Source organism: Mya arenaria, chromosome 2, assembly GCF_026914265.1.
Source record: "Mya arenaria isolate MELC-2E11 chromosome 2, ASM2691426v1".
In the NCBI taxonomy this organism is placed as follows: Eukaryota; Metazoa; Mollusca; class Bivalvia; order Myida; family Myidae; genus Mya; species Mya arenaria.
This window is the reverse complement of record NC_069123.1, coordinates 40,333,923-40,357,046: the sequence shown is the minus strand read 5'-3', so window position 1 is coordinate 40,357,046 and position 23,124 is coordinate 40,333,923. Positions and strand designations below refer to the sequence as shown.

The 23,124-nt window shown below is 33.3% G+C and overlaps 1 protein-coding gene across 3 annotated transcripts in view; it reads right to left on the bottom strand.

The window, feature by feature from the left end:
* Positions 1–23,124, bottom strand: part of LOC128220719 (voltage-dependent calcium channel gamma-7 subunit-like) — a 159,542-nt gene that overhangs the window by 13,176 nt on the left and 123,242 nt on the right. For all 3 annotated transcript variants that reach the window (XM_052929220.1, XM_052929229.1, XM_052929237.1), the window contains exon 2: positions 5,138–5,460. In XM_052929220.1, the coding sequence (XP_052785180.1) occupies positions 5,138–5,363 (226 nt within the window). In that variant the 5' untranslated portion in view covers positions 5,364–5,460. The remainder of the gene's footprint in view (positions 1–5,137; positions 5,461–23,124) is intronic.

The window sequence follows — 23,124 nt, the reverse complement described above, 5'->3', positions numbered from 1 at the left end:
TCCATTTAAACGACACCCAGACAAAGTAGTGTGCAATTTAAGTTATCTAAGATGGCATGAAAGCTTTCGCACAACTGAACGATAACCATGGGAATCGAGGAACGGTTTTTGGAATCGTATTGCGTTTAGAATGTCTCAACTAAGAAAAACGAAACTCAAAGAAATTGTAAGTGAATTCCCTGGTTGCTGGCTTTATGAGAAATTCAGTAGTAATTTAAGTTTCGCTAATGGTATGCGGATTCAACGTTTTAACCCTAGCCCCAAAGTTAATTGATAATGGAAGTTATTTTAATGCATGTGTGGTCCGTAGAGAAACACCTTTACTATGTCTTAACAGCACCGACGTCTTACGATGGGCATTCAGTGTGTAATACCGTTGCATGTGGAAATATCGTAATACACCGGTTAATGCTATATCTGGTGATAATTTAGTGAAACAATTACCAGATTTGGCAGGAATTAAGAAAACAGAATTGACATGTATATACCTCTAGAATAAGATCACTGAAGCACATATATATTGTAGTCAAGTGTAAATATTTCAGCTTTTGAAACATTCACTATATACAGTTTCATCCGACTTAAAAAGACCGGTGATAGTTTAAGTGAAGTTACAGTTGTCCAGCAATTCAGCAGATTCGACTGCGAAAAAGTCTACAACACGTCTTATGCCATGATTACATACAGTCTAAAGTTTGAGTGCAAAACCGTCAATCTTCATTTCATTGTAACTAATCCTTTGTTTTGATGACAAAAAATGCTGAATTGTCTCACTATTTGAAATTGCATTGCCTTTTGTAAAAATGATTTTAATAAAGATAATTCGTTGTAATATAATAAAAGTCTAGACGCTGACTTGAATCTCAGTCGACTATGTCAGCTCCTGTTTGTTTCATTTACCAGGACTCATAAAACAGCTGCATTGTTATAAGCTGTCAACCAATAGAGTACCTGTGGCAGTGTGTGTATACCACGTGATAAATTGTGTCATAAAGGCCACGTCGGAAGGCAATATTTTGCTTCTAATGAAAACCTTAAAAAAAGATAACTTCACTATTTCTTCACCATTTTTAATGAAACATAGCGCAGTCTACGCCGATGACGGAGCCTCACCATCGGTCTTTTACCAGAGTTTGATTGAGAGTTTAGTTTCTTAAAACACTTCGACAAACCCTTTTCACAATACGGCCGTCTGACGGAGCACTGTCAAAACATTATTTTGAAAACAGGTTTGTCGAAGTGTTTGATGGAACTAATCGCCTTATCAATCTTCGGTAATAAAACGAAGGCGATGCTACTAAAGCGGCGAAGACTGCACTTTGTTTTATTTAAAATGGTGTAGTAAAGGAAAAGTTATCTTTGATTAAAGTCTTCATTTTAAGCAAAATGTGGCCTTCCGACGCAGCATATATAACGTAATTAATCACGTGGTATACACACACTGTGTAGGTAAATTAAAGTGTTCTAGCAGACAGCAACATCCTTTCTTTGATGGATATGCTGGATGTTCATAATTTAAGGAATGAATGATAATATAGGGAAGAAAATTTATGACAAATTCTAGAAAGAAATTCTCAGTAATTCTTTTGCCAATTGTACGCTTCCTCTGATGTTTCAAGAACATAAAAAGACTGGCATTTTCTCTGCTTCTCTCTCTTTAAGACTTCTTCCCCGGCATTTCAAACGTTAACTAATAATATTTTAGTTTTAAGTGCGATTTAAGATGAAAAAATACAATCTGTCATGTCATTAATACGTGATATATTCTAAATGTTAGTCGATTCAATACGTAAGTCTTTTGGCAAGGTAATAATTGGTACGTAAATTTGTAAATCGTTTAAGCGAGGTACAAATTCGTTTAAACGAGTCAATAAAGTCGTTTTAACGAGTAACGTTAGTCGTGTGCGAGTTACTTATTGGTACCCAACTCGTTTTAGTCAGACACTAATTCGAATACGAGACAAGAAATTCGTTTTAACGTGTAACGTTAGTCGCTTGTGCGAGGAACTTATTGGTACATAAGTCGTTTTAACGAGTAACGTTGATCCGTGTGCGAGGAACTTATTGGTACATAAGTCGTTTTAACGAGTAACGTTGGTCCGTGTGCGAGGAACTTATTGGTACATAAGTCGTTTTAACGAGTAACGTTGATCCGTGTGCGAGGAACTTATTGGTACATAAGTCGTTTTAACGAGTAACGTTGGTCCGTGTGCGAGGAACTTATTGGTACATAAGTCGTTTTAACGAGTAACGTTGGTCCGTGTGCGAGGAACTTATTGGTACATAAGTCGTTTTAACGAGTAACGTTGGTCCGTGTGCGAGGAACTTATTGGTACATAAGTCGTTTTAACGAGTAACGTTGATCCGTGTGCGAGGAACTTATTGGTACATAAGTCGTTTTAACGAGTAACGTTGGTCCGTGTGCGAGGAACTTATTGGTACATAAGTCGTTTTAACGAGTAACGTTGGTCCGTGTGCGAGGAACTTATTGGTACATAAGTCGTTTTAACGAGTAACGTTGGTCCGTGTGCGAGGAACTTATTGGTACATAAGTCGTTTTAACGAGTAACGTTGATCCGTGTGCGAGGAACTTATTGGTACATAAGTCGTTTTAACGAGTAACGTTGGTCCGTGTGCGAGGAACTTATTGGTACATAAGTCGTTTTAAGGAGTAACGTTGGTCCGTGTGCGAGGAACTTATTGGTACATAAGTCGTTTTAACGAGTTACGTTAGTCGTTTGTGCGAGGAACTTTTTGGTACATAAGTCGTTTTAACGAGTAACGTTGGTCCGTGTGCGAGGAACTTTTTGGTACATTAGTCGTTTTAACGAATAACTTTAGTCGTTTGTGCGAGGAACTTATTGGTACATAAGTCGTTTTAACGAGTAACGTTGGTCCGTGTGCGAGGAATGTATTGGTACATAAGTCGTTTTAACGAGTAACGTTGATCCGTGTGCGAGGAACTTATTGGTACATAAGTCGTTTTAACGAGTAACGTTGATCCGTGTGCGAGGAACTTATTGGTACATAAGTCGTTTTAACGAGTAACGTTGGTCCGTGTGCGAGGAACTTATTGGTACATAAGTCGTTTTAACGAGTAACGTTGATCCGTGTGCGAGGAACTTATTGGTACATAAGTCGTTTTAACGAGTAACGTTGGTCCGTGTGCGAGGAACTTATTGGTACATAAGTCGTTTTAACGAGTAACGTTGGTCCGTGTGCGAGGAACTTATTGGTACATTAGCCAGATACTGATTCGATTATGAGATATGAAAGTCGTTTCAACGGGCTACGTTAGTCGTTTTAGCGAGTAACGAATTCGTTTCAAGGAGATACGGAAGTCGTTTTAAAAGAAGGAAAACAATTGCCATCTCTATGCCACCGCTCGTAAACCATGTGTTGGAATGTATTTAAGCCCATAAAAATGAATGATAAATTTCCCATGCTTGTTAACATAAGCGAAAGTAGATGAACTGTGATTGTGTTTGGTTGTTGATTTCAAAGTTCTTGAACATCAACGAAGGTATTGGTTGATATTTATACTAGCGGTATATACCATAGAAAGGACCTCGGGCACTTGCGAAATGAATCTTCCTACACGAGTAGCTTTTACAATTATAGTCTATAAATGCACATGTTGATTAAACCAAGTATTATTCACGCAATTTAAAATCTCATACGCAACAACAAAGTTTTAACAAATAATAATGCTGTTTCATTTAACCCTCGCCCTTTCACGATACCTGGCCCCAATATCACGTACAAACTTCAGTCAAATCTCAATCTCAGTCTCAACTAATTTTACCACATAGCATCAAAATTAATTGAAAAAACATATGATTTTACACCTTTAAAAAGGCATTCTATCATGTAATATGTTAATTCATGCATTTGGTCGAGATTCCAAGAGGAAAATATTCTACTGCCAAAAAATGTATTTATGTACATTTTCTTGTTTTTAACAATAACTCAAGTTCGTGAATATATTTTTGCTCCGGGGGTAAGTTTCTTAGAAATATTGACACAATCTTTTTATCAGCAAATCTAATGAGAAAATACGTTTACAAAAGTACAAAAAACATTTAAAATCATTCTATGCTTTTATGGGGTAAAATATGTTGAGATTGGTATTTGACTTAAGTATTTTCGTGATATTGGGGCCAGATTGTCAACAATGTGATGAAACTGAATAGTGAGTGAGAGACACTCTTGTTCAAAATCAATACATACACATGTATGACAAACATACATTTTTAGTGATTAACCTTTAACTACTTACTAAATAATGCATTCATGGAAATATTCATTACTGATTGTAACCGTGTTACTTATAGCTGAAAATGTAAACATATTAATAGATTGGTGAGTGTAAAAAGATTTACTGTGATCTACTATCGTCTCATAAGGCAGAAATACCTTGTTTTCTGCACTTTTCTTTCAAATTAAACTCGGTATCCTTCATAAGAGCATTTTCTTTCGACATTTATTCATCATTTTTGGTACAAAAATTGTATTAATTTTGGTAAATCTGATTTGGGAGAAAAAGTGCATTTTTTTATAAAAAGTGTTGCTCTCGATTCACAAGAACTTAATATAGCAAAAACAAGGACAACGATACATTTTACTTAAACTTACACAATTGTATATGCTGTTGGAAAGGTGGTCACTGGAAAACTACATATATTCATATAGAAAATGACAAAAGTTTTTTGAGACGTATACTTAAAGCCATCACCAATTACATGTCTTCTAATCATCATAAAGGGATTTGGTTGCATTACATTCTAAATGCCACTGCAAAGTGGAATACGATACCAGAAAATGAGACATGAAAATAAATCAACAACTAAATAATTAGAAGATATCAAACTGATTGTAAACGCCTATTAACTAACTTATCTTCGAGTAGCTGATACGCAATGTTTCGCAGTAAATACGATTCAATGTATGCTTTTATCTATCATAGAAATATAATTATAAGATGGACAACTTATCCATTAGCTGTATCTACATAAGTTCGGATATTCATTTGACAATATATAAGAGAGACATGCTATTTAGATAAGCCTTGAGATAATAAAAAAACTTCTAGTTAAATAAAAAGTTCAGCTCAACTAAAAAGTGTGGTTATACTTACTCGCATCATTTTGCGTACACAGCTGCCAGATTCCTGCATTAGATATCAAAGTAAAGTTGACCACGAACGTATAGTTGAAGCCCTCGATGTGCTCCGTAATTGTCTTACTACACTTCTCTCGCATGTAGAGCCAGTGGGCGGTGGCTACAGCCAGGAGAAGCGTCACAAGGGCGGCGGCGCCCGTGGCTAGGGACGCCACAGTCCATTGCTGGGTTCCCACATACATTGCGGCGTCCGAGCAGCCTTTCCATTCGATCACCGTACTCCTTCGGACGGAAGAGCAAATCAGTGAGTCACTGGAGTCAGAAGCTTTTCAACGGCATCTGAAAGACATAGAACAGCGTCTGGTTTTAAATCAAATATCTGAAACGTGTTCTGTTTTGTTTTTGTTCAACATATTGCACGATGCGGACATTATTTAGTTAAATGGACATTTTGATCTTTCCACATTAATTTAACATTTTCTGAAAAAATCGCTCTGTGTAAATTCCATTTTTTTTACAAACAAAGCTCACGGTAAGACATATGTACCCTGAAGACGGAACTAAAATATTCTACAGAGACAGAATAATCTTGTTTATGCTAATCTCCATTTGTACGAAATTGTATAACTTTACTGTCCCTGGTGATCACCAACATGCACGCACAGAACACATTTAGGAGAGAGACACAAAAAAGAACATGGCGCGAAAGCAACATACGAGTCCCAAAGTGTTTATCAGTATGATTATAAAATTGTTCTTGTATAGATCCTTTAACAGTTTACGTTCATTTGCTATTTAAACTAACAGTCGAAAAAAAAAGCCGAAAGTTCACACCATTTTCCTTTCAGTATTGTATTGTACACTCTTCCTCATATGATGAACCGACAATACTTCATAAACGATAGAACTCTCAGAGATTCAGTGTACCAGTGCATTGGTCTTTCCAGATAAATTGCGGGTTAAGTGTGTGGAATCCACATTTACGAATAACTTTATCGTCCTTTGCAAGAGCACAAAGTGAATAAAACTATTTATGCAAATGTAGCGATCCAATCAGGGTCTGTCACAATACAAATATTTGCCGCTGAAGGGAAAGGACTGGAGCTAATATCTGATCACATGGTAAGGACGAGGAAAACGTCCCTGACAACAACGTCTCAGCCATCACATAGAAAACCTCATTTACATTGTTAATACATGAATTACATTAATCGAAGCAGTTTAGGAATTGTTATATTCCTCTGATCGACTGACCACTTCCGAAGATGATAAGGTTTGTAAGATTCTGAGAATCGACGTTCACCTTTAACCTTTTCCGCGTACCCAATTTACTAAAAACGCTCCATGACTTTTCCAATGACAATGCCCCGTGCATCCACTGAACATTTCCCAATCTTTATGGTTTAATTATGTACGACCTTTCTTTAAGAAAGTAAATTTTACCACCATTAGATTTTAGTCCTTATGTTGTCAGATTTGAAAAAAATACCCCCCCCCAAAAATGGAAATCACCTCTGAATGTATTTTTCATAACGTTTTCTAATATCTTAGTAAGCTATACAATGTTTGAAGAGGTTATTTTGCTTTAAGTTAAATTGTTTTGTACATATTAGGAAGATCCCATCAGAATTGTTGTGCTGATTTCATTGACATTTAAATCCAATCGAAACATTTAACTTTGAAAATTGTTTTATGCTGATAAAAGTGTTAGTGATTCCTTTAGCCATAAGACATCAAATTTCGACCAATTTCAATTTTTCAATTCAATTTCAATTTCAAATTTTTTTTATGACCGTAAATTTGAAAAACTGATATTTTGTCAACAGTCTTTTATCACTGGTTTCCAGACATTTACGAAAAACTGGCTCATTCCAAGACAAAAAATAAAGTTGCCAAAACGGTCAATCTGTGAGAGTGCATCTTTTAAAGCAGGACAAACATAATATAGTGAAATGCATCTACCATGTTTATGGTATCCAACACAGACAATAATTTTGTTTCTGTCTTATGCTATTTCTGGCGTATCTACCAGTTTGAATTCAAAATGGATGTACAGACAGTCGTAATCTACAAACGAAAAATATTAATACTTTTAGGCAACATGTATAGATGAGTTTCTTATTCTAGACAAGTGTTGATTTTTTAAGAATATCTAACACTGTGCTATTTTCTAACGTACCATACCAGACTTGTCTAAACGAATCATGTATTCCACATTTGAATACTTGTATGGATCTCTTAATTTCTATGTATAAAGAACTTGCTAGCTATCATGACTCTTTAATGCTGCACTTTCACAGATATATAAATTTTACAACTTTTTTCTTTTGTCTTGGAAAGAGCAAATTTTTGCCTAAATATCTGCAAACTAAAGATATAAGATTGCTGACAAAAAATCAAAACGTAGATTTTCATATTTCCGTTCGAAAATTATGTTTACTAACGGTTTAAGAAAAATACATAGAACATCTTTTTTAACGTGAATATAATAATCTGCGATCTAATTTTTGTCAGCAGTATTATATAACTGGTTTCCATGGATTTTCACAAAAATTGGCTCGTTCCAAGACTAAAAAAAAGTTGTCAAAACGTTCAATCTGTGAGAGTGCAGCTTCAAAATGACCCAATTGTTATACCAGTTCATGCCATCGTTAATCTGTAAAGTCCCTAAAAAACAAGTTTTTGTTTCCCCTAATGTATAATTATTTTTAATACGTAATGGCATGTTCCGAGAATGAAACGTGCTACCAAAATAGTGTTTTTACAAACGTAGTTTGGTACCTCAAGGTGGTATGCTTTTTGTAAAAAAGGTATTGGAAAAATGCAAAACATGGATAGTTTCAGTTTATATACCGTGAGTGTGTACTGATACTAGGTCCTCCAGTGATGTTTTGTTTTACAAATTTTTGACCCTCTAAAACAAAAACACAACACACGCTCGGTTTAAATTTACACGAAAGTAAATCGAACTTCGATTTACTTAAAATCTAAAATATTTTTTATTCGTTTTACAATTATTTTACATTTTTTGTTGAGGTTATACAACAGTAACAGTCGAATTCGAGTTTTTATTACGATTATGTTATAACAATATTCCAAATCAATGAACTTTTTAAAATCAATATTGCAGTAATTAAACTGTTTAACGTTCAAAACATAAACCTCACAGTCTAAGCTTAACATATGTTTCCATTGACCAAGCATACATTAATGAACGCGTTCCCACCCACGGTAACGAAATAATACGCTTCCCAGTGAAATTATATTTCCAATTGTATTTGAACAAGTCCCATGATGGTTTTAAAAGGCTTTTATCCAGGATTATTTCTTTCATAGCAATAAACAAACTATTTTATATTCCTACATGATATAAGGAGAATTAAAGTGAAAAAAAATATGTTCTGAATTTTTTTTATACCCAACGAAATCACCGATGTTCTACATTTTATAATTTCGTGTACCAGTTTATTACATACATGTACCTACTGGATTGTTTCTATGGTACAAACTGAGCGGATGGGTCATTTGAAAATTATATGGAAGAAAACATATTTTTAATGACTATGTAAAGAATGACGTAACAAATTAACCAGCTATTTATATTCATCTAATTTTTATTATAACTTGAAATAATTTAAAAAAAATTTTATTTCAGTTGTTAATAAACAATATTCGTCAGAAATCTAAGAAACCATCTACCGGCTCCCGTGACACAAACTCGGCGTTTTTTCGTGTTATTAGAGAGTTGGAACATAAATATTTGAATTGTGCACTGAAAGATGTCAATACGATTTGAAGCTGAATGCACATCTATTTTCAAATTCGGGTTCATGACGTTAGCTTCAACTGCCCCCAGAAAACGGCGTCCTTAACTGTCAATCATAATAACATCGCGCATGCGCAGAGGGAAGAGTGGTCTATGAAAAATAGACGGCATTACTAATCCTTTTTTTTTACAATAAAAGTGTTAGTGATTCCTTTAGCCATAAGACATCAAATTTCGACCAATTTCAATTTTTCAATTCAATTTCAATTTCAAATTTTTTTTATGACCGTAAATTTGAAAAACTGATATTTTGTCAACAGTCTTTTATCACTGGTTTCCAGACATTTACGAAAAACTGGCTCATTCCAAGACAAAAAATAAAGTTGCCAAAACGGTCAATCTGTGAGAGTGCATCTTTTAAAGCAGGACAAACATAATATAGTGAAATGCATCTACCATGTTTATGGTATCCAACACAGACAATAATTTTGTTTCTGTCTTATGCTATTTCTGGCGTATCTACCAGTTTGAATTCAAAATGGATGTACAGACAGTCGTAATCTACAAACGAAAAATATTAATACTTTTAGGCAACATGTATAGATGAGTTTCTTATTCTAGACAAGTGTTGATTTTTTAAGAATATCTAACACTGTGCTATTTTCTAACGTACCATACCAGACTTGTCTAAACGAATCATGTATTCCACATTTGAATACTTGTATGGATCTCTTAATTTCTATGTATAAAGAACTTGCTAGCTATCATGACTCTTTAATGCTGCACTTTCACAGATATATAAATTTTACAACTTTTTTCTTTTGTCTTGGAAAGAGCAAATTTTTGCCTAAATATCTGCAAACTAAAGATATAAGATTGCTGACAAAAAATCAAAACGTAGATTTTCATATTTCCGTTCGAAAATTATGTTTACTAACGGTTTAAGAAAAATACATAGAACATCTTTTTTAACGTGAATATAATAATCTGCGATCTAATTTTTGTCAGCAGTATTATATAACTGGTTTCCATGGATTTTCACAAAAATTGGCTCGTTCCAAGACTAAAAAAAAGTTGTCAAAACGTTCAATCTGTGAGAGTGCAGCTTCAAAATGACCCAATTGTTATACCAGTTCATGCCATCGTTAATCTGTAAAGTCCCTAAAAAACAAGTTTTTGTTTCCCCTAATGTATAATTATTTTTAATACGTAATGGCATGTTCCGAGAATGAAACGTGCTACCAAAATAGTGTTTTTACAAACGTAGTTTGGTACCTCAAGGTGGTATGCTTTTTGTAAAAAAGGTATTGGAAAAATGCAAAACATGGATAGTTTCAGTTTATATACCGTGAGTGTGTACTGATACTAGGTCCTCCAGTGATGTTTTGTTTTACAAATTTTTGACCCTCTAAAACAAAAACACAACACACGCTCGGTTTAAATTTACACGAAAGTAAATCGAACTTCGATTTACTTAAAATCTAAAATATTTTTTATTCGTTTTACAATTATTTTACATTTTTTGTTGAGGTTATACAACAGTAACAGTCGAATTCGAGTTTTTATTACGATTATGTTATAACAATATTCCAAATCAATGAACTTTTTAAAATCAATATTGCAGTAATTAAACTGTTTAACGTTCAAAACATAAACCTCACAGTCTAAGCTTAACATATGTTTCCATTGACCAAGCATACATTAATGAACGCGTTCCCACCCACGGTAACGAAATAATACGCTTCCCAGTGAAATTATATTTCCAATTGTATTTGAACAAGTCCCATGATGGTTTTAAAAGGCTTTTATCCAGGATTATTTCTTTCATAGCAATAAACAAACTATTTTATATTCCTACATGATATAAGGAGAATTAAAGTGAAAAAAAATATGTTCTGAATTTTTTTTATACCCAACGAAATCACCGATGTTCTACATTTTATAATTTCGTGTACCAGTTTATTACATACATGTACCTACTGGATTGTTTCTATGGTACAAACTGAGCGGATGGGTCATTTGAAAATTATATGGAAGAAAACATATTTTTAATGACTATGTAAAGAATGACGTAACAAATTAACCAGCTATTTATATTCATCTAATTTTTATTATAACTTGAAATAATTTAAAAAATTTTTTATTTCAGTTGTTAATAAACAATATTCGTCAGAAATCTAAGAAACCATCTACCGGCTCCCGTGACACAAACTCGGCGTTTTTTCGTGTTATTAGAGAGTTGGAACATAAATATTTGAATTGTGCACTGAAAGATGTCAATACGATTTGAAGCTGAATGCACATCTATTTTCAAATTCGGGTTCATGACGTTAGCTTCAACTGCCCCCAGAAAACGGCGTCCTTAACTGTCAATCATAATAACATCGCGCATGCGCAGAGGGAAGAGTGGTCTATGAAAAATAGACGGCATTACTAATCATGTAGTTCGACAAAATTCTGTCCACGAAAATAAGTGTTTGTATTCATCGTAAAATATGCTATACAAGGTATGGAGCTGTAGTAAATAGGTTAAATCTCGGTGGCCAATGGCCAACAAAAATGTGCGAACACCAAAATCGATTTATAGTTATTTATTCATTAATATTAATTTTACGAACTGTTTCTTCTGATGTACGGGCATTCATCCGAGGTTGTTTTCGATGGAAAATGGCCGAAACTTATTGAAACTAGCTTTTCAAGTGGCGTTTGTTGCGCGCAATTATTAACATTATAAAACAGTCGAAACATTCTCAGTACAAATGTTTAAACCAACCTAATTGCAAAATAATTCTCAACCTTTCTTTCAACAAAGAAGTTGTACTGGTTTAAGTTTTTTTCTTCTTTCTTTTGTTTTGCCTCAATCTTAATTCTAAGGAAAAACAAATTCACATTCGAGCCGAACACTTTCAAGACACAAATACTGATTATCAGAGCAAGCATTCATGTTTCAGGTTTTCCAAAGATTTAATGGAATTGCGATAGTAAATCAATTATTTTTTTGCAGAAATATTGCAGCATTGTCATATTTGGTGAAATCCAGTACAAGCATTGTATAGGGAAAGATAGTTGAACATATTTAAATTGTTCCAACGAATACGTTAATCCATGGATCTTTGTATATTCTATTAACATGTCAGGAAAACTATTGCTATTTGAGATTATGTGTTCGTTACGGTTCTGTGAATTTTACACGTTCAGTCTTGGTTTAGGAATTGTATTATCCCCACAGGGAACATTGAAATAATAGGAGCTTAAAGTGACACTCTTACTCAAAATCAATACATAAACAAGTAAAACAAACATCAAGTTTGACTGATAAACCTTTAATTACTTACTAAATAATACATTTATGGAAAATATTAAGTACTGATAACAAGATTGTAACCGTGTATTTAATAGGAGAAAGCCCCAAAATATTAAATGATTGGTGAATGCTAAAAGATTTACTGTGGTCCACTATAGTCTCATGAGGAAGAGATCCCGTGTTTTATGCTCATTTCTTTCAAATTAAACCTCGGTATCCTTCATAAGGACCATTTTTTTCGACATTTATTCATCCTTTTTGGAATATTAAAACAATATTATGAATTGTTATCAATCTTATTTGTGAGTAAGAGTGCATCTTTAATGTTTTTTTCTGTGTTTTAAAGACATTTAATACATCCGCTCGGTACGACGGCTCAGAATACATTTTTTCTCTTCTTTTTGTAGCAGTTATAAGATATATTCCAATAATGATTCATTTCCCTTCCGACATTTATGCAAACAAAATGCACGCTAACAATTTACAAGAAGTGTTCAATCTGTTCTAATATGTGTATTCTCCTCAACTTCCTTTTCTTTCAGAGCTTATATCGTACATAGGGACCGTAAAGCCTTTTAAAAATGTTTTATTCAGGACATTAGGAAATATCAAATATACACATCACATATCATCTTAAAAATCCAATTGTGCAGATAAACGTGTTCCGTGCACTGGCGATTTGTTATTGTAATTTTTAATTATAACTCCATTGTTGTTAACATAAACGTATTCTAAGCTCTGATAAAAAATACCAATTTTGGAAATCCAAAGCATTAACAATATATATTTCAGTCAGTCGGTGTCAGGTCTTCACGCAAGCAAGGAATACCATGTAGTTTAGTCTGTGTTTGGTAAAAGAATATTCAGTTAATCAAATTAAAATAGTGTACATATTCACTAATTGTTTTAAATCAAGATATTTTCGGAAAAATGCAAATGCTTTTTTATTAGAAATCTGATAAAAAAAATTGCTCAACTTCTTATAACACCTACACATGCTGCAACGGATATATGTATCATGCTTCCTAAATATTGAACCCAAAACAAAATTTCTTAAACATGATATATTTTGGTCCATCAAACAAAGTTTGCACTGTGGAAGGCCCGTCACTTGCTACCAAACCATTGAATGGTCATAAACCAAAATCTTATATCAAAATTAATAATAAACAATCATTTCTGCATAACAACTTGTTTAATGGTGTTTTTACAAACGACATAGGCCGGTGTAGTTTGTATTTTCGAAAAAATATGTTTAATTCAATACGCCAACCAAATAGGGTATCGTCACAAGGTTGGAAAATGCCAATGACCAGCTACTTGAGACGTCCATCGCGCATTGACGGTAGTTATAAAATCTACAAAGATGACATTATATACAAATTGCCCCTCATGGAACAGTGCAATTTGAAAATCGTGTCAACCCGAGACAACACTTTCGAACGAGGATTCAGTTTTTGTTCAAACTGTACACGTGAACGTTACAGGGCATGTGAGCAAATTCCTTATTTAAGAGTTGGATGACTTGAAGTAAAATCTGAATAATTAAACCTCAATGGCTGACAGATTGTCAACGCAAAATCTATGCTTGATAAACATCTATTAACGTCGAAGATGAAATCATTCATACTGTAGACTTAAGAAATTCTCATGAGTATTAAATCATAATTCAAGTCATGCCCACAGCCTAATTTTGGATCATTGTGCCTTGGTTGTAGAGATGTATGTTTGCCTCTAATAGTTCTGTGTTCATCGAAGAGAGTTTTCGACTTTCTTTTTTTAATTAAACGGAGTAGAAGCTGTATCATTGGAGAAACTCTTTTCGAAAATGTCTCCTATTCTTATTAATAGGATTTTTCTACTACTTAAATCTCATTTCGAATATCTTCTTACAAACAAGAAAATAACTTCTCATTTTCAGAACATTATTCAGAGTTATTTGATGTTATTCATTCCAGAATTTAAAGAACATCCTTCCTTTTACGATCTAGAGCTTTTCGTAAAATATGTTCAAAATTTAATGATTGTTTGCATAGCGGGACCGAACGGATTTTATGCAGTCCGTTCTAAGGACTGAATGTTAGTATTTCAGGCACATTTCACCTCATCTATTTCCAATATGTATTCTTATTATTCAAAACCATGACACTAAAGTGGTTATCCTTGTGGCAAAAACCAACAAGGGTCAGACAATACGAATACTTATCAGTACAATCTGTTATATTTTGTAATTACTAAATGTTATTGGTTCAGACGTATCTGACACCTTTGTATGGGAACTGTTTTCTATATCAACACCCTTTGTTTTTGTTTTGTCTTGAGAAACCCTCTTGTCCGTTTTGGTGAACAAATGTACAGATTATTCATATCAAACTCCAAATCCTAAAGGAGTTTGGTATACGAAATTATCTGAATGAATTGTCTGAAATAAAAAAATCTATTTCGAATAAATATACGTATTTTTGATATTTGTAGTAAACCTTTTCAGTTGCATGGACATTTAATTTTTGGATATTTTTAAATAAAAATATGGCTAAAACATGTCTGTGCCGTTTTAAAAGTCCAGCAAGAGATGCGATTGACAAGATTTCCAAAAAACCAAGATGTGCGAGCAAATAGATCGATCATTCTACTGCAAAGATATGCTAAAAACACAAATGTGTTTCTTTGCTTTGTCAGAGAATTAAAAAAAAGCGATATCCCATCTGTCAGTTGCCAATGCAGTGATTTACTGTTATGCTTTTACATTATTTCCTGATACAGTGAATGCCATTTGCATTAATATTACGTGTCTGTTTGTCTCGTTTTTCATAATGGTCAACAAAAAATAAGTTTTGGCCTCGTTGAAATACAAATATAATTAAAACAAATAAGTGTTTAACAAACGTACGGACGCATTATCCATCTACAATATCATAAATACACGATTTTACGTGCTCTTCTTAATAAAATGCTATCGATGGTGTTTCTTATTATTTTAAATGTCCTCTCTGTGAGCTTTAAACAGCTTGCCAAAACCCATCATATATACATTAGACTTAGCATTGTCTTTGGATATTTTTATGTGTGATGTTGAGAAGCGTTATTTATAGCATTTATGAACTTGATTTGCTCCAGACACTTTTTTCTTGCCCGGTATTGAAAAGGGATGTGAAAGTTCATCATTAATCACAAAACCTTCATGGGGAAATATTTGTTTGTTTTGTCGGAAAAGTTGACGATGTATTCAGGTTATTCATTGCATTATGACCATTTGCCTCTTAAAATGTTTTATTTTACGTAAGTTGTGAAAAGAAGAGTAATTTATTTATTCAAGAAATATAATTTATTACAAGCCGGTCATTTATGTATTAATGATTACATTATTAAAAAGCGGCTTATGCCATTTAAATACATTTTTTCAAAAAACACAATATGTGTCGAAAACCTTCTTCTCCAAGAAAATGCGTAGTTTAATTGCCACCTCAACTTTGTTTTATTACCTTTCTGGTTTTATGTTCAACATCTCCAGTGACATTCCGTTACCTTAAAATGTGACAAAGAACTTTCAGGAAAAACAAAAAGCGCGAAGAGACTAATGTTTTTACGTATTTAAAATCCCCCCGCGATCGCTTCATCGGAAATTAGTTGATGGACGAAAGTAGTTTGAACTTTGTATCAATACAATAACAACATATCTTCAACAACAAACATGCTTTATCTTGTAAAAGACTTTTCGATTTGTGTTTTTTGCTATCACTTTAAACATAAGTTGCAAAGAAACTTAGAATAACATCCAGATAAACTGTAGAATAGTTTTAAAAATCCTTTTAAATATTTTTAATTGCAGAATAGTGACTGGAGGTCTTTTGCTTGAATCAATAATCGTATCGAAAAGAGTTTTTTGGGGAAAAATCATAGAACTTCATACCGAATAAAACGAAAAATTATCCACGCCATTTCAAGAAACTACACTTATCATCTTTTTGTTGTTATTGTTAGTGTTGCTGTTGTTGTTGTTGTTGATTTGTTGTCGTTGATGTTGTTATTTTGTTGTGCTTCGTTTATTGGTAAATTATGACGTCATAAATTATTAAAGATATGTGTTTTTATTCATAAATAACAATTTTAATACACATAGTGTTTCAACAAAGTGTTCAATTTTCGGAGACAACCTCTTAATATTAATAACAAACGATTTCAGTGTTTATTTTCAAATATTGGTATAAGCATCCACCGTATATAGTTTTTTTTAGAATTTAATCAAGATGTAAAATGCATATGAGAAAATCGATGGAAAAGGTATAAATTCAGCAAATATCATGTAAAACAACACCGCTCTAGGCATTACTGTGATAATAAGATGCTGCATTTTCTTACCATAGACACTATTTGACCTTAAATAGATAATTTGAATGTAGAAGAAATTCGCTCATGAGTATTTTGTTACGAATTCAATGTCCGGACACTATTTACATCCAGAATACAACGTAAAAAGTGAAATTCCAAGATAATTGATGGAACAGGAGTTGTTCAGTTTGACCTTTGAAATGGTTGAGCTTATTATAAAAGACGTCTGCAGAACAAGTCACGTGACCTGCCAAACTGAGATAAACACTACATGCTACCCTGATATTACGACAAATATGGGTCGGGTCAATTTGAGTCGTAAGTTAGTCGCTTGATCAAGTATATTTAAAACTGGATGCCACAGTTTACTTGTTTTACATCGGAACTTTATCAGAATGTTTGAAAATGTATCGACTTTGCAACATCTAAGTCATGTCCGTTCAAAGATGAGGACTGTACCCTAAATGTTAGAACAAAATGCATTGACCTTCTCTAAATTCAAATCTTTTATTTTCAAAACTTGTCAGACTATGTGAGTATGTGGGTACGTGCGTTCGTATGTGTTTTTTTTTTAAATCATACATGGTAACAATTTAATACTGCTATATGTTAGGCTAAACCGCCGTATTTTGGTCAACTATGATGAGCGACTAATAATTCCGTTTTATATTGATTAGAAATGGATATAGAATAAAACATAACCAGACGACACAGGGGCTAAATAACTTGAACCAGCGATCAGTCACGAGGTCTATGTCAGTAACAATGTCAGTATGACTAATAAAATCAGATGGGCGATCAACAACCAAAATGTCACTGTTGTTAACAATATTTTATAAAACAGATGGTTTCTTTATTCTGTTGTTGTAAATACTAAAACAGTTCAAGTATTTAAGGAAATGGAAACATCAAATACCAAAGCAAACGTTTTATAACGTGCTGCAAGAAACCCATAGTATAAATATTTCTCTTGAGTGTTAATGTCATCCCAAAGTATGTTAACATTAACCAGACCTGCATCGATACGTCTGCAGTGTATCATATGTGACGTTAAAACAACACATATAACCGTTGGAAACACAAAAAAAAACAATGCACAATAACACGATAATTTAATTTTTATTATGTTATAGCGCATTGTATATAATTAAATAATTGAATAACCTTAACATCAGGAATGCATTACTCCAATTTCACAGTAAAACATCCTACAAAGGTTAATTCATTTTGTCTTGAAAATGAAATAAAACTGCAACTTTTAATGCGACCGCTCTGGAACTGCTTTTGCGAATATTCTCATATAAGTGGGAACAATCGCTATAGTATGATGACCGCTAAGAGAAATTACAACCCCCAGAGACTGAATGAACGGTGGTCAGACGCGTAAATTGTCAACATTTCCTCGAAAATTAAATTGTTCCGCAGGGTTTAAGGTGTGCGTCTTTAATATATACGGGAGTGCGTTCTAGATGTCATTCCTTTCAATCCCCAATCGGTTAAGCCCTTATATTGCGCCTCTTACACTAATTATATTTGAATGTGGGCTTGTCCCTGTAAGTTACATTGTATTAATAAGTTATTCATGACACTGTAATGTATAACGATTCAAAGATTTAAAATAACAAATCCATACTTTGTAAATAATGACCTATATTAGATTGGGTTATATGAAAATGTAATTGTGTTGTATGGTTTTCCACCAATAGCCATATTTGAAACACTTCCTGTGGCGTCTAGAAACTGCGGAGAAGCAATAAATAAAGTATGAACACCATTGCTACTAGTAAGTATATGCGAGTACAAGGACGAACCGAGAAGTACATAATGACTGAACAATCTATATGGCCCGTATTTAAGTATGTTTGATCTTTGCGTTATAAGAAGTGTTTCCATCATTTAATAAATGTGTTGTCTGAAAGGAATTTTGCTTAATGCAATAAATGTATCATCGCATGATAATTTGGGCAAAATCATACAACTAGATACCGAATAATAAGCAAATTGAGTGATGTCATATAATGCAACTACGCTAATCGCATTGTTGTTGTAGTTGATATTGTTGATGTGGGTTTTGTTCTTTTCAAATAGTGATTAAGTCAAGTTTTTAGGGTATGTCTTGAGTCTTAACTAGATAATAACGGGAACGACTTTCAAACAGCCGCAATTAAATGGTAGTTTGAAGTCTTTGTCTCCTGGTTTTCCTAAATGTTGATATAAATTGAAAATAATTTGGATGACCGAGCTATAGAGCATAGATAAGTTGGTAATTTTATATAAAATTTGCATCCGTGGTTATTTTTAACTTTTTTTAAAACTAAGGTTTATTAAATTTGGAACTGTGCCTATTTCAGGTTGGTTGCCATCCCGAATTGCGTTTCTTGTCGTAACGAAAGAAATCGCTGCATTCCGCCTCTTAAACCTTTGAAAGCCTTATTTTGAACAAGAGTTTAAGGTGCAGTCATTTGCAATGGTTAATTATTTATATTTTGTAGCATGTCTGTGTGCGTTAATTATCAAGAGATTTTATCACTGTTGTCATAAAAAAATCACAATGCTTATGACTTCTATATTATGATTATATATTTGCACCATAGGTAAACTATTCGAAAGACTTGTTTCGGTCTGTTTAACCCACTTTCGAATATATTTAATTCGTTTGTAAATTGCATCTATTTTTATGTCAACAATTAAATAAGTTCATGCCTCAATGCAAATACATCAAACTTATCAAGCGTAATATATTATTATTTAAAATTAACGAGACCGATTGATTCATTTAATGGTGTACAGCCCCGCCTATAGATATTTTTTTTCCAAAATAAGAGATCAAGCGGGTAGAGCTTCTACAAGTCTTTTATTTCCATTACTACCAGTGTCAATTGTTTTCAAGAATTTTGCAGGTGTGTATCCAATTTTCCTGTCAAAGTAGCAAGCAATATAAATTACTTGAATGTCAGTTCACTTCTACATAAAACGACTTTTGCCTCAGGTGGTTGGAGGAATACTTAAAAGATATTGAAAAGCAATAGCTTGTCGATGTACAATTAAAATCTATTTATTTTTGTTTTGGTCACCTAACTTGCATTTTCAGAATAAATGTATTTGGAGAGGTAAATGTCCATAATGATATAAGTATCGTATTCAGAAAAAAATGACAATAGATATATATATACCCGTTCTGAAGTACCAACTTCATAAGTAGTATATGAAATCATTTATCACCCATCTTCTTCTACCATTTCCATAACAGCCGAAATATGCTTTACAATCAAAGGCTTTTTTGCCGTCATTAACGATGGCGAACTTGAACGCTTCGTAAACCAGCTTTTAATATCTCAATCCAGCTACAAATTGTGATAAACATCTTGATGAAGATCCATTTACATTTGTTAACATTACTTTGGGGTGTTTATACTAATTTAATGCCTGCACATGCTATTTCCATTGCACATAACATATAAATCGGCATTTAGATATATTATTATTTATTTATACAGTAACACATTTCCATAATAATGCATTGACATAATAGTACTTTGGCAAGATACTACATTTGCATAATACTACGTTGTTTTAAAAAACATTTCAATTAATTCGCAAAACACTTGTCTTGTTTCGGTGTGTTATTTCGCAATATTTGAATTAAAATAATTCTCTCAGGAATGGGGAATCATATCTCTGGACAGCTTGTCATTTTCGAGACTGCCAGATATAATTCCAGGATTTTGTCCTCTCTGTGACATATTATTTCCCGAGAGGTCATTTTGATTTACGATTATTTTTTTCCACAAGATAGACAATACATCTTTCATTAGTATTTTTTTTCAATTTTCAAAGCACAGTTGGCAAGATTTTCCCTTGTTGTCAACAAAAATATCATAACAGCAAATAGAATGCGAGGTGCAATGGAACCAAAGACACACCAATAACATTTTGTTAATATGACCGAGTTTAAAAATAAACGTTGAAGTGTAATTACAATCCTTCGGACTCCACACACTTTAACCAGCCCAAGTACGTTCATACCCCGATAATAACATCAATGCCGCATTATTTCCCTTAATTATGATTAATACAGTACATCCGCAGCCTTTCATGGGTTAAACTCAATGTGCGTTCACCCTCATAGTAGAAATGAGGAACTGATTGTTTATTCTTGTTAAGATTGAACTTGAAGGAGGGCAGGTATGGAAGGGATCGAACTGTTCCCGGAAGTGCATTCCATTAGAATACTGTAGTTGGCAGAAATGAATTCGATATCAATTGAGTTTCACAAGAAATATTTCGATGATTAACAGAATTTCGAAGATTGTTAGAGGTTGAATCATCAACTCGGGACGAAAAACATCAGTTAATGCGAAGCAGCACATCATAGGAAGCCTGTTGAAGGAAACATGCTAGTCTTCAATCAAACTAATGTGCTATATGTCCAATGTCTGGGAAATCAAAATCTTCCTGATCCAAAGAAAGATGTATTTGGCTCGTTGCAAGAAAAGAATTTCTAATAACCTTAATTCCAGCGACGGTGTACATGTTTATGATCTTGAAAAAGTCGCCATCTGGCAAACAATCGGTATAATTGTACAGACTGTCAAAGATATAATTACTCTTTCTTCTAACATAAACATACTATTAGACGAATGAGTATGTATCAGTGCACAAACCGGTTTCTCTTATGATTAACATGTGTTCATCAGAGAATTGCAATACGAAATTTATCAAATTATACATATTGTTAAAGGGATAATAATTAATTGTCTGCTGAGAGTTATATATATTTGGTTGTGAATCTGTTTCATCGCACAAGAAAGTGAGTTTTCATTCAGCTAAAATGAATGAAATCAGGTCAGCTTAATACTTTTAATGGTATACATAAACTGTTAAAGAAATAATTGTCAATTGTCTTTTGAGACCCATAGTTAATTGATTGCAAGTCTGTTTCATCCCACAAGAAAGTGATTTTCCGTTCAGCTAAAATGAGTTCATATATGTCAGGCTCATAAACTTGTAATTGAAGAATCAATCTCAAATAGATCCTCGTTGCAGATTCTCTACTGGGACTGTCCGTTCACAAATATTCGTCTTAGAAACCTGTGAAAGTACGTCATACTGTCAGAATCATTTTGGAAGGTGTGTCACATAATCTGTTTCGTCGTTTCCATGTTGTTGAATGGAAATTCCAAATTGTACATGAGTTTATTGTCCAAAATGATCTTAATTTGTACATGATACAGCATATGACTGTGTCAAATGGATTCGCATAGTTGGCGAGTGCCACATTTGTAATGGGTCATTGACAAATAATTCTGTCTGAAAAGAGAAGTAGTCTGTTACAATTAGGCAACGCATCTGGCAAACGTCTTTGAGGTGAACCTTTTCAGTTGTATGGTCACTCACTTTTCGTTTTTGGAACATGAAAGAGACGACAAAAAAATCCATGTTTGTTCCTTTTCATAATTCAAGTTAAGATATGTGAAATTTCCAAGCACAACATGTGTGCGAGCAAATACGATCGAGCATTCTTCTTTATGGATATTCTCAAAACAAATATGTCTCTTTGCTTTGTCATCGAATTTAAAACTGATATCCCATCAGTCAATTGAAAATGTTGTGATTTACTGCAAGACTTTTTTGCCCTGATATTGATATGCCTTTTGCATAAAAAAACGTTTCAGTTACCATTTCGGTCGACAAAAAAAATCCTTGTAGAAATACAATCAATAGAATAAATATTTATGCGAAAAACTACAGAAACAAGTTCAGTAGCAAAACGTTTAAGCATAAGCCCGGTTTTATGACACTGGGTAAACGCCAAAGACATAGAACATAAAAACAAAAAATCACAAACAATAAACATGGAAGAACTGCACAAACTCCACAAACAGCACAGTGCATACATACTATATATAAAAAACAATTTTTTGAAAAGAAATACGGGCCTAACAAACGGACAAACGTTTAATCCGTTTACATCATTAACAATTGTTCTTAACAAAATGGTATCAATACTATTACTATACTATTTGTTGGCGAAATGCCCTCTTTTTGAACTATAAACAGCTTACCGAAACCCATCATGTTTGCTTAGGGCTAAGCATTGGCCTTGAATGCCGCATGTGTGATGTTGAGAAGCGGTGTTTATGGCATTAATAAACTTGATTAGATCGACAGACTTTGCATGCCTAGCATTGAAAGGAGATATCAACATTCATCATTGCCTTCTTTGGAAATATGTTTGTTGACGAATATTTTTTATGATGTATTCATGGTCTTATGCCCATTTGCCATTCATATTAGGTTAGGAGTTGTGAAATGAAATGTTCAATGTTGATTTGTATGTTATATAAAAATGTTCATCTCAAGCCGGTCATTTATGATAAAATATAAATTGTTACATTATTAAAGAGTGGCTAAAACCATTTATATAAATAATCAATTTGATTAAAAATGACTATGACAAATTCGAAAAGGACAAACAAATCGTCTTTTCACTATTTGTGTTCAAAGAAAATGCGTAGAAAATTGCCACTTCAACTGTGTTTTATTTTCTTTCTGATTTATATTTTACATCTCCGGGGTAACTTCGTTGGTTTAAAATAGGACC